The 16,134-nt window shown below is 45.5% G+C and overlaps 2 protein-coding genes across 2 annotated transcripts; one reads left to right on the top strand and one right to left on the bottom strand.

The window, feature by feature from the left end:
- Positions 1-3,975: 3,975 nt before the first annotated feature.
- Positions 3,976-8,925, top strand: CSTA (cystatin A). The gene is made up of 3 exons (XM_416493.8): positions 3,976-4,102; positions 6,469-6,570; positions 8,731-8,925. The coding sequence occupies exons 1-3, from the start codon at positions 4,037-4,039 to the stop codon at positions 8,854-8,856; spliced, it is 294 nt and encodes a 97-aa protein (XP_416493.5). The 5' UTR covers positions 3,976-4,036; the 3' UTR covers positions 8,857-8,925.
- A 1,701-nt stretch (positions 8,926-10,626) lies between these two features.
- On the bottom strand, positions 10,627-14,974 carry CSTB (cystatin B). The gene is made up of 3 exons (NM_001198648.3): positions 14,840-14,974; positions 12,077-12,178; positions 10,627-11,394 (listed from the first exon to the last, which is right to left on the bottom strand). The coding sequence occupies exons 1-3, from the start codon at positions 14,903-14,905 to the stop codon at positions 11,266-11,268; spliced, it is 297 nt and encodes a 98-aa protein (NP_001185577.1). The 5' UTR covers positions 14,906-14,974; the 3' UTR covers positions 10,627-11,265.
- Between the last annotated feature and the right edge of the window lie 1,160 nt (positions 14,975-16,134).

Below are 16,134 nucleotides of genomic sequence, written 5' to 3'. Positions count from 1 at the left end.
TGCTACAGTCTTGGGGCGGAGTGGCAGGAAAGCTGCAAGGAGGAAAAGGAACTGAGTGTGTTAGTTGACAGCTGACTGAACATGAGCCAGTAGTGTGCCCAGGTGGCCAAGAAGGCCAACAACATCCTAGCTGATATCAGAAATAGTGCAGTCAGCAGGACAAGGGAAGTGATTGTTCCTCTGCACTCAGTACCTCAGTGAGGCTGCATCTCAAGTACTGTGTTCAGTTCTGGGCCTCTCACTACATACTCCCTGGAGCATGTCCAGAGACGGGCAATGAAGCTGTGAAGGGCCTGGAGCACAAGTCTTATGAAAAGTGGCTGAGGGAACTGAGATTGTTCAGTCCAGAGAAGAGGAGGCTCAGGGGTAACATTATTGCTCTCTACAACTGCTCTCTACAACTGCCTGAAGGGAGGTTGTGCTGAGGTGGGTGTTGGTCTCTTCTCCTGGGTAACTGGCGATAGGACTAGAGAGAATGGCCTCAAGTTGTGTCAGGGGAGGAAAAAATTATCCTCTGAAAGATTGGCCAGGCACTGAAATGGGCTGCCCAGGGAGGTGGTGGAGTCACTGTCCCTGGAGTTGTTCAAGAAAAGTGTAGATGTTGTACTAAGGGACATGGTTTAGTGAGCAGTATTGTTAGTAAGTGGACTGTTGGACTGGGTGATCTTGGAGGTCTTTTCCAACTATAATAATCGTATGATTCTATGACCATTGTTAATATTGATTTCCTCCCATTCTGCACAACTCTGTGTCTGGGGGGAAAAAAAAAATGTACATGCCTTGAAGCCAAAACCAACAAGCCCATAAACATGAAGTCCAGTGAGTGATTTCTACACAACATTAATAAATTTAGTATCTCTCCTAGAGTCTACCTGAGACTGTGACTGAACTTTGTACTCGACGCATTTCTTGCTAATCAGAAGCAAGGGTCCTCAAGAGGAAGTATGTTGCCCTGGGTACTGTGCCACCATCTCTTTCCAAAGGAGTTAGTGAGATCTGCATCCTAGTGAGTGAAGAAATTTGTAAAATGGCCTTGTTTAGCACTGGCGCTGCTTAGTTATTGAATGTATTCTGCAGCTTCTGACCTCAGTAAGGTGAACTGGTTCCTCCAGTTAGCTCATCTGTCTTGCTGTAGTGAAAGCTTATCAGTGTTTGAATCAGCTGTGTGTTGTGCAAAAGAATGAGGTTGAACTCACTGGCTTGAGTTATCATGTACTCCATGAAATGTGCTGTGAGAATCTCATCCGGAGTGGTGAATTCAGAGGAAATGGCAGGCTTCCAGCTTGAGCACCTGTTCCCAAGAACTGGGAATGTGTTTCACTATGTTCAGAAAGACGTATCAGGAGAACTATTTTTCTTTTCATGGCTTTCGTTAAGTCACATAACGCTGCTGCTCAAGTTTGGGAAATTCTACAACATCTTTATCTGTAACATGCTCCTATCTCATTCTATATACCCCTGGATTTAGTGCCCTGCCAGCCCCAGTTTCTCAATCTCAAGTTATTTGTAACAAGAAGAGACCTTGAAGCTATATGAAGTACATGTTTGCAGTGTGTTGCATCACTCGTTATCTGCGAGGAGGTCAATTTCCAAGAAAAGTGTAAATGGTACTACATATTGAATGATTACCATGACCATATGAAAGCAACCATAAGTTTTGTAGGAGAGGTATGGAATTAAATAATCTGTGGTACTTACCTGAGCCTAGGATTGCTTTTTTTCCCCCTTCTGCTTCTTGCCAAGCACCCTTCTGATCAAGCAGAAGGAAGTAAAGTCACTAAGCATAAAACAAAATCTGCTCATATTTCCCATTTAGAAGGCTATTGAGATCATAGAATCACAGAATCACAGAACAGCTTGGGTTGGAAGGGACCTTAAAGTTCACCCAGTTCCAAATGACCTGCTGCAAGCAGGGCTGCCACCCACCAGCTCAGGCTGCCCAGGGCCCCATCCAACCTGGCCTTGAATGCCTGCAGGGATGGGCATTCACAGCTCTTTGGTCAGCCTGCGCCTCACTGCACTCTGAATGAATTTCTTCCTACATCTAAAATAAATTTCCCTCTTTTAGTTTAAAGCCATTCCCCCTTGTCCTGTCACTGTCTGCCTGCATAAAAAGTTGCTCCCCCTTCCGGCTGTTAGTTTCCTTCAAGTACTGGAAAGCTGCAAAGAGGTCTCTGCCAAAGCCTTCTCTTCTCCAGGCTGAACAAGCCCAGCTCCCTCGGCCTTTCTTCATAGGAGAGATGCTGCAGCCATCTGATGATCTTTATGTCCCTTCTCAGGACTTGATCCAGCAGCTTCACATCTCTCTTGTGCTGGGGGCCCCAGGCCTCAGGACACAATACTCCAGATGGGGCCTCACAATGGCAAAGTAGAGGGGGACATTCACCTCCTTCTCCCTGCTGGCCACTCCTCTTTTGTTGCAGCTCAGGATGCAGTTGGCCTTCTGGACTGCAAGCGCACACTGCTGGCTCATGTCCAGCTTTTCATCCCCCAGTATCCCTAAGCCCTTCTCTGCAGAGCTGTTCTCAATGAGTTCTTCTCCAAATCTGTATACGTCTGAGGTTGCCTCAACTCAAGTGCAACAACTCACATTTGGCCTTGGTAAACATCATTAGGTGTTTACGTGCCCACTCCTCGAGCCTGTGCAGGTCCCTCTGGATGTCATCTGTCTTGTCCCACACAGTAGGTTTTGAGGGAGGTGAATCTTTTTCAGTCTCCTGAGTTGCACTTCCTCTAGTCAGCAGGGGGTCTGCAAGTCATCCAAGACTCAGAGGAATAACACACATCAATTTATTAAGATCTCTAACAACAACTAATGTTCTACTCAGAGGTAACATTGACTATTTTGCTAATTATGATTAATAAGCATTACAGGTAAGAAATTATTAGGCAATGGCTACTGCACAGGGTGTAAAAGAAGATAAAGAGAAAAGATTTTAAAAAATGAGGAAAGAGAGACAGACAGACAGACAGATACGCGGACACAGCAAAGCAAGGCGGTTCACCACTCCTTGATTCAGCTATGTCTCGGTGTCAGGTGCCGATCTCCAGTAGCGGTGGGTCATGCTGAGGTTGTGTTGGTCAGTTGATGATTAATGACGACAGTACAAACTCTTACTTATATTCCAAAGTGTCGAGCCTGCTCTTTTGCAGTGATGGCTCCTGGCTTCCAGATCTCAACAGTAACTCCCCTGCTATTGACTTCTAGGCCTTGCAAATTTAAGTCAGCAGGTTAGAGGAAGCAAGGAAAAGCCAGCTTCTATCTTGCCTTGGCAGGATACAAGGGTATCATCTCCAAATCTCCTGTATCAGCTGGCTTCATTTGCTCTCAGGCCAAATATTCAGCCAATAAACACTCCTGGGCTTTCCTGTTGGAAGGCAAACAAGTCCAAAGAAATGCTTTCAAATGTAAAACTGTCCACAAAGTCATGCTGATTGCCTCATGCTGATTTGAGACATTCCTTACCAGTCTCAGACAGCATCCCTTCCTTCTATTGTGTTAATTGCACCACTCCACTTGGTGTCATCAGCAGGCTTGCTGAGTGAACTCGATCCCATCATGACACAATTTCAATGGGACTTGTGCTAAGGAAGCTTCTGAATGCTTTCTGCTGATCTTGGATGGTGTTGGGAAATAGTAGGTGTGACTTTGATCCTGAGTGCATGGGATAGTGACCTGCATGTGGGTGGAGGCAAGAGCTTCTGGTTTCAGCCCAAACCATCTGTTTTAAGATATGGGGGCTGGAGACTCTCATTTACTCTTTTTTATTGATGTGGAAACATTATCCACATAAGATCTTAAAATGCTCTTTATGTTAAGTACGACTATAATTGCTGCTTTACATGGCTTTTGCCTCTATTTTCTCCACTTCTCCCCCCCTCTAGTTCAGTAATGGTAAACTCCATATGTTAAATGTCATATGATTCTATGACACATGTGCATGTATTTATAGGAGGTGCCTGGTGATTCTTCTCAGACTTCTCTGGACGTCCCTCCTCAGAACCACTGCACATCTCAAAGAAGTTTCCTGCCACCATGATGACCGGGGGCTTGTCTGACCCTAAACCTGCTACTGCAGAGGTCCAGCATCTTGCTGACCAGGTGAGTTGCACCCTGCCAATAGATGAATTCTGTTTAAAGGGCTGAATCTTGAATCTTGTGTGAAGGTAGGAAGACCAAGAGGTGATACTGAGTGTTTGAACTGAAGAAGCTGAAAATGGGGGGTCCCTGTGATTGCCAGTGCACATTTTCTCAGCATTTTGGATAGACACTGTGCCAGTAAGATTAAGTCAAATCACTTTTCTGTCTTTGTAGGTAGGCATAGTGATGGCTACTTTTAGTTACTTTTTGCATATAGGTGGGAAACCAATCTACTATGCCAGCACTGAGGTCCATGTATTTGAAGGGAGAAAATTCCTCATGTCATTGATAACCTGCAGATCCTGTTATGCCCTGTGGTGCAGCAACTCTTAAAAGGCTATAAGGTGCATCCCAAGGAGCAGGAGGGGGACAACGGGGCACGACAAAGCTCCTTTCATGACTCCTACCAGGTGATTCCAGCAGTCCCCTTCACCCTCACAGTTCTGAGGGATGAAATCTTCCTTCTTTGACAGCTGCTCAAAGTGTAACTAATGCCCTCTTTGAGGAAACACATATAAGTAGAGGGGCTGAAGATGCTGGCTGACAGTGCTGCACACTGCTGCGTGTGCAGGGCTCCAGCTCCCTTTTTGAGGTGCCTTAGGGGGTGGCGTTTGCACCAGCACTGCTCTGTGTTGCTGTGTATGGGGCGAGGCATAGCCAGCAGGATATCCTGTGAATAAGCTGGAGATATAAGTGGGGAAGGGTTGGAGTATGACGGAAGGGGATAGTGGATAATGCTGACAGGCTGGTCAGTGGGGAGGTGATCTACTGCAAAACAGAAATGGAAATGGTTATCTAAAATTGTTTGGAGGATATGAATTGAATTTTTCAGGAGCTGTATCATCGTTCCTTCCATGTAGAACTCTGTAGCAACTGTAGAGAATGATATGAATAATATGGTGCTCTTCTATTCTCAGTATCTTTGAGAAAATAAAAATCAACTATTCCTCACCATTTATTTTCTACAAGGTGACATTTCTGCCTTGTGCTGAGAGCAGGAAAGAGAAGTCTCCCTGGTCCTTCCCCTGCAACCCTTTTGCTAACTCTGTTCCTTTGCAAAACCTCATACACTGCTGCAGAGCCCCTCATATGGTTTTGTAGGGAAAATACTGTGAAGGTATGAGTTGTGTTGGGGTAGCCCTACTGTGCTCCCAGCTGGATAAATGTCACCCTTTAATAATATCATTCTGTATGATTTTATGCTCTGCTAAGAGAGGGAGCAATTGGTATAATTTGAATGCAGTTATGAAAAGTGTCTGCAAACTGTGATATATTCAAGACCTGTCAGCTCTTGGGATTATGTGGTTATGTACTTGCACCTTTGCCTTCTCTGTAGCCTAATCCTTAGCAAGGTAGGGGATGCTGTTTGTTCAGGCTCCTTGTTTTACAGCTGTTGCCTAAAACTGGGGAATGTTTGGGGTTTAAGCAGCTGTTAGATAAGGGCTTAGAAACATAACTTTTTTCCATTTGAGGATTAAGAAGCTGTCTGCCTTCCTGCCTGGTTTTACAGAAGGCTCTATCTGTAAGTGACAGATGGGGAAATAGTGGTCAGAGTTCATGAGACATCTTAAGTCTGGAGGGGGGCAATGCTGATGTTTTTTTCTACTGAGGTAGGAACCAAGGGTACCGAAAACACCACAGTTAACTTCTGCCCCTAGCAGCCCCCAGACCCACCTGGCTGGAACAGGACTGGAAATTTTCCTGGTTTTCTGGAGTCAGCAGCTCCAGAGCTGGAAGTATAGCTGTCTGCTGCCTGGGACAGAAGCCACATGGAGAAGCCTCACTACTGTGCAAGAGGAGCAAAAGGCTCCGGGCAGTTACTTGAATTAGAGTAAGAGATTATGAGAAACCTGCATATGATTAATGGAAGTTATTGGAAGAAACATTTAGATGAGGGACATGGTTCAGTGGGAAATATTGGTGATAGGTTGGACGTCTTTTCCAACCTTGGTTGGAATGGAATCTATGATTACATACATTATCTACAGCCATTTGCTGCATTCTCTGCAGCTGCTGTGTAGCAAACGGCTGATGACGTTTATGCAGGTCTGGCACTGACTTGTGACAGGATACAGTTTAGCTGGACAGCTTGTAGGAAAAAAATCTATTAGGAAGACTAATTATAAGAGAGATTTTAAAGAATGCTGGAGGTAATACTAAAAGTAGGAAAGAGAGATGAAGATTTGGATGTAAATTGAGTTATTTTGGTGATTCCGAGTTTATTTCATTACAGGTGTGTGCTTAGAAAGCTGAAAATTGGAGTGGTTGTCGGGAGCGAAAAGCTTAAATATGAACCTACCAACCATTTTTTCCCTTTCTTTTTACAGGTGAAGCCACAATTAGAAAGCAGGGAGAACAAGACCTATCAGACCTTTACAGCCATAATATACCGGACTCAAGTGGTTGCCGGAACCAACTACTTCATTAAGGTTTGTACATGTGATAAGAGGGACTACTTTCTAGTTAAACAGTGTAGGTGACTTGCTTCCATTTCTTGCCACTATGCAAATGTAGAAAAACCTCTAATGTGACTAATGGAGTTAGGAGTATCTCCAGCTGTTACAGAGTTCCTCTGTCACCACCACAGAACAGGAATATAAAAACTTAAAAAGCATGCACAGCTTCTTCAGGTGTGAATGGTAACTTTTTGCAGGATCATCTCACTCAGAGACTGAGCCTTACCAGCTCAAATTATCTCTACCAGCCAGAGCTCTGTCTGTTACCTTTCAAGGCAAAGCAGTGGCTTTCCTATTGCCTTTCCGTTCCCTGGTAGTGATTATTTCAATTAATTCCAGGTCAGCCCAAGGATCTGATGGAAAAGTATTTTTTTTAATGTAATGCAAGCATCCCAGATTCTGCTGATTAGGGCTGCATGCAGGCATGTGGTCATGCTTTGGTTCTGTGCCATCTGTTGCAGAGGTAGAGCCTGCATGCTAGTTCTTGCTTTATTTAATAAACAAAACAAAACAAAAACAACCCAACAACCAAATCAACAAAAAAGCCAACACTTTCATTTGTGAAAGAAGTGTGCTTCACTTGGAGTCCTCTGATAGTGCGATTCATCCTCTTCTGGGAAATCTTACCCATGGATTTGAGCAGCTTTTTCAGAAGCAGCATGTAAGAAACTGAAGAGCATAGTTTGCAACCAGAATGGAAAGCAGGAAAACATTGCTAATAGGCAGGCTGGCTTTCTGTAAGTAGAGCAAACACTGCATTTATGTGTGGCTATTAGCCTAGTGAAGGATGTGCTCCCTTGACGTGAAGAGAATTGGCAGTTGGGGTTTGAGGGGCAGTGATTCTGCAGAGACACAAGCATTTGCTCTCATATTATTTGATCCGTGGAAGGACAGACACTGCCAAACTTTACTGAGTCTGTCCTTAAAATATCTTTTCACAGTTAATTCTACATTCTGTGGGTGCTGAGAAATTGTCATATTATATGGCCAATCTGAGCCTTGTTTAAATGACTGATGCTTATCCTTGCCCTGCTTCTGTGAGATGAGCCTTCATTTTTTGGGAAAAGTGCTGATGAAGAGTAACAATTCACAGGAATTGTGGTAAAAGCAGAAGTTGTGTGTGGTTGCATTTCTTCCTTCAGAGCTGTCTTATTGGTGACCTAGGCAATCACATGTAAAGTACTTGCCTCGGTCCATGCTAAGCCTCATGACCAAGCTGCTCTTAGCATCAAGTGGCATGAGCTCTGTCACAAGAGCCATTCTTTGCAATACTTTGGCATTTTCCACATCAATAATATTTTACCCACAGACAGAGCTAAGGTATAATCCAGACCAAGACATAGTGCCATGCTGCAGTCACCAGAAAGCATGTAAAGACCTCCTAGAGCCGAAGGGATTAAACTTTTCTTTCATACTGTGGACATCTATAAGAGTTAAGCACCTGTTGTACTTGGCTCTGCACAGAGGAAATAATGCACAGCTTTGTAGGAAATCTCTGTAAGGACTTTCTGGAGGGGAAGGCAAGTTTATTTAAAAAAAATACACTTGTGGTCATTCCTGCGAGCACAAATACATGTCATGTTGCCTGGCCAGGCACCAATATGTTTGCAGTGATTCTGAAGACAGGAGATCCTGGCTTTCAGTTGTCATCGCTTCTCTGCGGTGTTCCTTAGAATCATGTGCTGGCTTTGGATAGTTCTTTCTGTATCTTGTAGGAGCTCTCTGGGTCTTGTCCCCACTTTGAGTCATTAGGATTTGCTTGTTGGCTTTTGTCTACTGATCCAAGTGCTCTGAGAAGTTTCAAGCTGATGAACTGAATGGAATCTTGATGAGCTAAATAAACAGGATGCCATCAAAGCATATCTCCTATTATTCCTTTGGGTGCTTCCACAGCTGGGCAGTCCTAATTTTCCATTAACATGAATCTGAAGGTCTTTATAATGGTTTATTACAGTCTCTATTACATAGAAACATAGTTTCTGTCATGATTTACAGCCTGGTCTTGCTTAAGTGTTGTTGGAGTGGAATTGGAGATATGCCTAAAATTAAGCTCCTGAAAGAACATATTCTGAGAATACGCAGTCATCTTTTAGTTGTACACATGATCCTCACTCATGCTGTTCTTGTTTCCAGGTCCAAATTTCTGATGAGTACATCCATCTAAAAATATTTCAAGCCCTTCCTCATGAGAACCAACATCCCAGCCTTACCGGTTATCAGACTGGCAAAACCAGAGATGATCCTCTGGTCTACTTCTGAGGGTGCAAGTCACACATGGATTCTGCCTTTGACAGTAAATGCAGGAGAATAAAATACACTTGAAAGCTGTTCACGTGTCATGTGTAGATCTGCTGCCTGACTAAAGCGTGAGTGGGCTCTGAGGTACTAGCCACACCTCCTTCTGCCACCTACAGTGCTGTAGCTCTGAGTCAAGAGTACACTACACCCCTTTCAGCTCTTCTTTCCAAGTACTCTAAAGGCAAGCTCTGAATACAAAGCTCAGGCTGTTGTGAGTACTTTTGAGTGTAACAGGCCACATACTTCTTGGGTTTGCTTTAAGTGCATTAATTACAAGCTATTGGCTGCTCTTCAGAAGCTGTGTGAGATACATGTATTGCTAGGGGAGGAGTTGAGAAGGCAAACTGCATGACCCTCTCTAAAAGCAGCTTGGCTATTTGGGGTGGGGTTGAGGAAGGGGTGGAACTACTCAAAGTACCAGGAGGAGCTGGAGCAGAAACAGCTCAATCCCAGTGTTCAGGCCATGGAGTAGGGAGTGACTGTGATGACTGGGGATGTATGGAGCTCACCATTTTTTGTAACATCAGCCACCTGCAATGACAACAGTCTTCAGTTAAGACTTCTGTGGGGACAAAAATAGACGCCAACCCCAAACCACCATAACCCTATTTTCCTGCTGGCAGCTGCTCAGGCAGGGTCTCTGGAGTTACCTGCCGTGCAACTCTGAGCCGGTGCTCAGGGATGAGACATCAAATCAAATGCTTTAAGTCTTAAAAGTGTGAAGACAATCTGTAGATTCCTGTGACTTTGGGATTAATACCTAATAATTTCCATGAGAGATGAATCTTGTGGTTGGATGTCTTTAAAATGCTGTAAGTCTGGCTTTATCAGCACTAGCCGTCCTCCTCTCAGAATAGCATTGGGCAAAAATATTTAGCTTTTTGAACCAAGAAAACAATTTATAAGTTTACCAGCAACAAAGAACAACTGTATGTATGTCTCCAGAACTACTTCATTTTAGCAAAATAGGAACTGCATTACAACACAGATGTACTCTTTGTATGTTTAACACTGGGGGTGGGGACTCTTTTGGCAGATATGAGTAAAAGCACACACGCGAAGAAAGTAGTTGAGAGATCTGTTAAACCCTCCCTTAATAATCAGGAGGTAGAACTTGCTCTGTGTAAGCAATGCTACCTACATGGTGTGTAAGAAGCACAGTAATACACATGCAAGTTCACCATGCCCGCTCTTCTAAAAACTGCTGGGAGTTTCTTCACTATAGGACCAAGAAGATATAGCAGTGTAATGAAGAAGTAGGTTGGTTCCCCTCAGTTCAGAATGCAGCAACATCTCTCCCCTCCCCAGTTCATTATACAAGGCATGTGTCAAAATTTCCAGTGCACACACACAGCCTCCCCCCTCCCGGGGGAAGTCTTCCTTTCTGCAGATTCTCCTATTAGTCTCAGGGACCACCAGTTGCCGAGGGCAAATCCTGCCAATAAAGACAAAGGCAGCACTGAGCAACATTCAGTCTTTTCTGTGTCTTCTGTCAACAGGCCCACATTTTCCTTAGCACTCCTCTTGCTGATATGCCTGCTGAAGCCTTCCTTGTTGCCTTCCATGTCCCTCATCAGATTAAAATATTTCTAATTAAACATAAAAACAAATGTAAACATAAGGACATCTGGAGTATGAAAAAAACTTATGGAGAAAAGCTCTGAGCAAGATAACCACCAGTACTAAAAAACTAGCAAAGAAAACAGTGAAACACCAGTGAAATATACCATCTACATTTGAGATAAATATTTATTGCCACCAATGCAGAAATGCTTGTCCAGCTGAAATTCCTTTCCAGTACTTTTCCTCAGCACTCAGAAAATAAGCAATTAAAAACAACAAAACTTGTACGTCCTCTACTGGACACTACATCCTGCTGCTGGCAAGAGGATAAGCATTACTACCAAGGAAATGTTTCTTACAAAAGACTACAGCCTGCCTCTTTCTCTTGCTTCAGGTCTTTGCCAGTAAAAAACATAATACAATTTAAATTTACAGATACACCCACAGTTGCAAAACAGCACATAAACATTCGAGTTTTCCTCTTGCTCCTTGCTGCAAATACGTGAGTGCTGGTGTCACTCCCTGGCAATTTCCAGGTCAGGGAAATCCACAAGCACACCACAGTATTAAGCTATACCACAATCAGTGCAGTTACTCAGGTTTACATTAGCAAAAGGTGAAAGGAGAGCTATGTGAATCATTTAGATATTGCACAGTAAGGGAAAGGAGTAAGAAAAACATGGATTTTCTTTCCAGCATTAAGTTTAAAAAAAAAAGTTTTCTTTGTTGGCACAGGAATCAACATTTTGCAGCCTACAGAATATATATATATAAGAAATTGTCAGGAAAGTGCATGAGATAAATTTACTAGAAATAGGTCAGTTCATCATGCTTGGTCTTGCTGCTCTGGTATCCATGAAGACTCAATGGCTTGTCCTCATGAGGAAGGCTTCTGAACACCCGCAGGTGCATGAACTCATCATTGCCAACATGGACCTGAAAAGTATGAAAACCAGTGAGAGGTATGGAGCAACCTTCATCAGGAAGGGGGATTTAGGCTGGCATGTTTTGAGGATGGGAGAAGTGAGGTGGTAGAGAAAAAGCACCCCCTCAGCAGGTGTCACCTTGTTCTGAGGCAGACTGGGAGCTGTGTCTCGGTGGAAATACCACCTCAACCTTGGGTCTGCAAGCCCTCCCTCTACCCAAGACAGGGGATGTACAGACAGGGAACTGGAGTTTGTGAGAATCTTACGGAACAACAAACACTTAAATGCTTTGACCACGGCTGGGTTTTTTTTGTTTGTTTGTTTTGTGTGGCATCACTATAGGCAGAGTGAGAAGAGGTTTGATGCTTGGCTGTATCTTTACACATCCAGGCTTCACTTAATATATTAGTGTTCAACATCATGGATGTGTAACTATTACAATATCAACTTTCACAAAATAACTAAAGAATGCAAATTGTTATGAAAATAGAGAAATATGCATATCTCCATTTAATGCAGGCAAGGTGACAGGCTGGGAGGCGGTGGGGAAATGTTTTTATTTTTTATTTTTTATTTTTAATGCACAAATATTTTCCTTATTAAAGCTAAATCACAAGCATTTCTGTGTAGGTAAGTTAACAAAAAAAAACATTCCAACATTATTTTTGTTTCCATTGCCCAGTGTCCTCTACCTTGATGAAGTAGTTTGTTCCTGCCACCAACTGAGTTTTGAACTCCACTGCAGTGAAGACATCAAAGGTTTTCCCTTCTTTCTCTTCTAGCTGAGGCTTCACCTTAGGGAAACAAGAAGTTAGTTAAGACTGAGACAGTATGTAGTATTTACGACTTACGGCTCATGACATCAGTGTGCCTCATTACCTTTCAGTTCCCTATTACATCAAAGCAAGACCAGCTACTCAGGCAGGCAGCCAAGGCAACACAGTGATGCGATTCAGTCACCACCAACTGAAACCAAAGATGGAGCCTCTAACAAAGAGCCGTGCTGTTATTCTACATTCATTTTGACAAAGTATTTCCGCTGTTAATGTCTCTGCTTCCCTTTCTGTTCTATATATTTAACGAAAAATGTAAAGCGGTTCAAGATCTACACGGACAAGACTTTAAGGTCTTTTAAAAAGACAGCATTTAAAATATATCTCATTTTTGCAACTAGAAAAAACAGCCCTTGGCTGTCTTCAGCACTAGCTCCCTTTTTGAACTGCAGGACAAAGAGGCATCCAAAAAACAAACTTGGAAAATCATAGTTCTTCTAGCATTTAATAACTGCAGTTTACAGCGTTTCAAAATGTAAATATTTTCCCCAAAATGTATTTTTCCAGAGTGTAAAAGCTGCACTCAGGAATTCAGAATAACTTGCCCAGTGCCCAGATGAGCTTTTGTGAGCTGCGGTCTCTCCCCACACTTGGCTGTCTAGAGCATCACGGCCATGCAGTAAGGTTCTCAGTTGTGAAAGCAGAGAGCTTTAGGCTTCGTTTACAAGGACAATGTGAATTAGTCCTTGCATTAGGTAATCCTGCTGCACGCTGAGGACTCCAAGGAGGCCATAGGAGTGTGCCATTATCCAGCCCTCCTCTACTCCAGTGCAACAGTAATAGCAGTGAGATGTTCTCTTTTCAGTTACATGACTTTCTTCCATTCTTCCTATACTATTGCATTGCTACTGCCTGCATCCCACCTGCTGCCCTGTGGAAAAAGGAACACTACTTTGCCAGCACTGTGACGCTTGTGGGAACAGAAACAATTCCTGCAACAGGAAGAACAGCAGAGTATGTGCTCCTGCCTCTCCTGCACCAAGAAAGCATGAGACCAAACTCTGGTCTTTTCTGCATGCAACAGCCAACCAGTAATCATCCCATCCCACAGAGATGTGACCAAAGCACGCCCAACAAGTTTGCATTCTGAAATGCAAGGAGGAGCACATTGCCTGCACTCAGCACATTTGCTGTTTCCACTAGAAACTCTGAGCTCCATGAGTACAGCCAGCTCAGAGTCACATGCAGGTGCAGCTTGCTGGGTGTCACAGCAGTGACTCACCACAGCATATGACCAGTGGACATCCTGATTCAGTAGGGAAAGCCCAGACGGAAGCAATCTCTGAAAGATGCGCTATCAGCCCACTCTGCTAGACCACAATAAAGATTAGGGCTGGGGGGTCCCTGGGGACAGTGCACTACACATGTGCCAGCAGTGCACCCTGGTAGAAATGAAGGCAAATGGGCAGGCTCTATGCATTTCCACAGAAATTCAAGCAAACAAGATGATCTGAGAAGTCTGTCTTCAATTGACAGACCATGCTTTCTTTGCACTCTATATCTAGATGAGGACATCTCTGCACAGGCTAATTTCAGCTTGGAGTTTTCCCATACGTATTTCACTTAGTATAGCAATTTAAACGGGTGGCCAAAACTAGCTGGATACGCTTTTAAATATTTTGGTAATTTTAGATACTTAGGTTAATTCTATTCATTTCTGAATCCAATAGGCTTTTGGTTTTACTCTTCAACTTACTTTTGGAATGAAGTACTACAGCCTAGAACAAAACAGAAATGCAGGTTTTAAGCAAATCAGTGTGCGACGTGAATGGCATACTTGCACTACAACTAATGTCACACAGGGACCTTTTTCAGGGCAAAACGATAACGAGACTCTCAGTTCTCAGTTCTGCGCTCCAAACTGCACACAAACTCAGCCTGGTGCTTCTGAGATGCAGTTTGGTTTTGTTTTAGTAACACAATCTCATCAGGGTCAGCCAGCCCAGCTTTAATTCACAGACTGCTGTGACTCTGTGTTTAGAAACAAATCCGGACAATGACAGTGCGCAAGAGAAGCAGGAGCACGTCCTTCATCTTTCTCCTCTGGCCTGACACACTCCCAATGATAAAGCCAGGGGATGGGCGCAGCTACTGCCCGTGGGTGGAACGAGAGCACAGGCCGTGACAGAACTTGTTTGCACAGGCATTTCTGGAGCGAAAGCACACGCTCCCTGGCAGGGGGAGAGCTGAATGCTGCCTCACGGAGCTGCAGGAGCAGCACGGGCATTTGCCTGCCTCTTTCTCCCGCTCCAAAAGCAGAAGGTTGGTTATAAGATTCAGGCTGTAAGAAGCTCAATTTAGAGCACACGCTTCAGACGTCAGGTAGTGCTCCTGTCACCAGTGACCTGCGCGCCACAGGCAGCGCTCCGGAGGGTTCCGAATTGCTCGGTATATTCCCCCACGGTCTGTCAGTCTCCCCGCTCGTACATTTATTTACTTTTTTGGGGGCGGGGAGGCTCTCCGTTCGGCTGCCTTAATCTGCTGCTCCCCGCGGGCAGGGCCTCAGCGCAGCAGGCTCACACCGCACCGGGCCGGCAGCGGCGGTGTGCGCAGTTCAGGAGAGCCGCCTCGGCCCCGCCGGCCTCCACGCCGCACCGCCCTCCTCGGGCCCAGCCGCCTCACCTCATCCGCGATCTGCTGCGTCTCGCTGGTGGCGGGCCGGGCCTTGGAGACGCCCCCGCACAACATGGTGGCAGCGCAGCACACCGCTCAGCTCCGCTCCGACCCGCACCCAGCCGCCACGCCCGTCGCGCTGCCGCCCCCGGGCCGAGCCTGGCAGCGGGAGGAAGCGAGGCGGAGCCTCGGCTCGCCTCGGCGGGCGATCGGGAGCTGCATCCGGGCCTCGCTCTGGAATTCCCACCCGCCGCGGCAGTCGTTGTGCCTTCCAGGTGTCTCACAGGCGCTGCCCCTTGTCTGCCAGGCCTAGGACGGTGGGAACACCCTGAAATCTCAGAAGATACGTGTGCGCAAACCAGTCTCTCTCGAGGTCCAGGGTGGCAACTCTGCTGACCTTGTAAGAGAGAACCTGTCTTGCCTGACGCGCAGCATGGGGCTGTCAAATTCAGGTTCCTTCCTAAAACTGTGGCCTGGAGAGTCAAGCCTGCAGGAGTTTCAGAGCATTAGGAGTACCAGGGAGGCGGAGAAGCTCCTCATCCTCAGCTCTCTCCAGTCCAACGCAGAGAGCCAGCACCTTGGCCAAAGAGGAGGTGTGAATGTGTCCCATCTGCTGTGTACAGTACCACGTGAATCCCAGTTCTACCTGTCCTGGACAAAGCTGAAGGCAGATAGCCCTCTCTGCAGGGCGCCCATGAGCACCATTAAGGTATCTGTGAGGGAGATGATGACTATCAGGCATTGCCCTTGACCCCCATGGACTTGCAGCATCCTCTGTACTGCTCCCAGAAGATCAGAAGGATGCAGGGATGGAGACTAGGGCTATGCGGGATGGTCTCCTGCCCGAGGTCTGGACAGCACATTTCAGTGCTGGGAGTGCTAGGAGATCCTTGACCCTGTGCTGCCTTGGCTGTGCCAGGAGCTGGCCATCATCTAGGGGGAACAGTGGTGGCCAGTCCCAATGTTATTCCAAACAGATTTCAGCACAGAGACTGTGCTGCTTGCAATGGGGTGTAGTGATCCGGTCTACAGGTCTCAAGGGCAGGGGTGCAGAAGCCTGGGGGCTGACCTGACAGTGGACCTGGCACAATTCACCAAAGTGATGGAGGCTGAATTGTGCCATGGTCTGCTGTGGGGCAGGGGTGGTCATGGCCTCTGCAGAAAAGCCAGCAAGCCAAAAACTAAGTAGAGAGAAAGAAAGGAACCAAAGTCAGTTGCCCTAGAAGGTAGTCCACCCCCCAGGCAGGGCAGGAGCTCCAGCCCTGCCATGCCTGGTCCTACCCTGACCCCCAGGTTGTCAACAT

This window comes from Gallus gallus, chromosome 1 (genome assembly GCF_016699485.2).
Source record: "Gallus gallus isolate bGalGal1 chromosome 1, bGalGal1.mat.broiler.GRCg7b, whole genome shotgun sequence".
In the NCBI taxonomy this organism is placed as follows: domain Eukaryota; kingdom Metazoa; phylum Chordata; class Aves; order Galliformes; family Phasianidae; genus Gallus; species Gallus gallus.
This window is presented reverse-complemented; position numbering and strand designations above follow the sequence as displayed.

Coding starts and splice junctions, on each gene's coding strand:
- CSTA (XM_416493.8), top strand. CDS start 4,037: ATGATGACCGGGGGCTTGTCTGACCCTAAACCTGCTACTGCAGAGGTC. Junction 4,103..6,468: donor TCCAGCATCTTGCTGACCAG/GTGAGTTGCACC, acceptor TTCTTTTTACAG/GTGAAGCCACAATTAGAAAG. Junction 6,571..8,730: donor GAACCAACTACTTCATTAAG/GTTTGTACATGT, acceptor TCTTGTTTCCAG/GTCCAAATTTCTGATGAGTA.
- CSTB (NM_001198648.3), bottom strand. CDS start 14,905: ATGTTGTGCGGGGGCGTCTCCAAGGCCCGGCCCGCCACCAGCGAGACG. Junction 12,179..14,839: donor CGCAGCAGATCGCGGATGAG/GTGAGGCGGCTG, acceptor TGTTTCCCTAAG/GTGAAGCCTCAGCTAGAAGA. Junction 11,395..12,076: donor GAACAAACTACTTCATCAAG/GTAGAGGACACT, acceptor CATACTTTTCAG/GTCCATGTTGGCAATGATGA.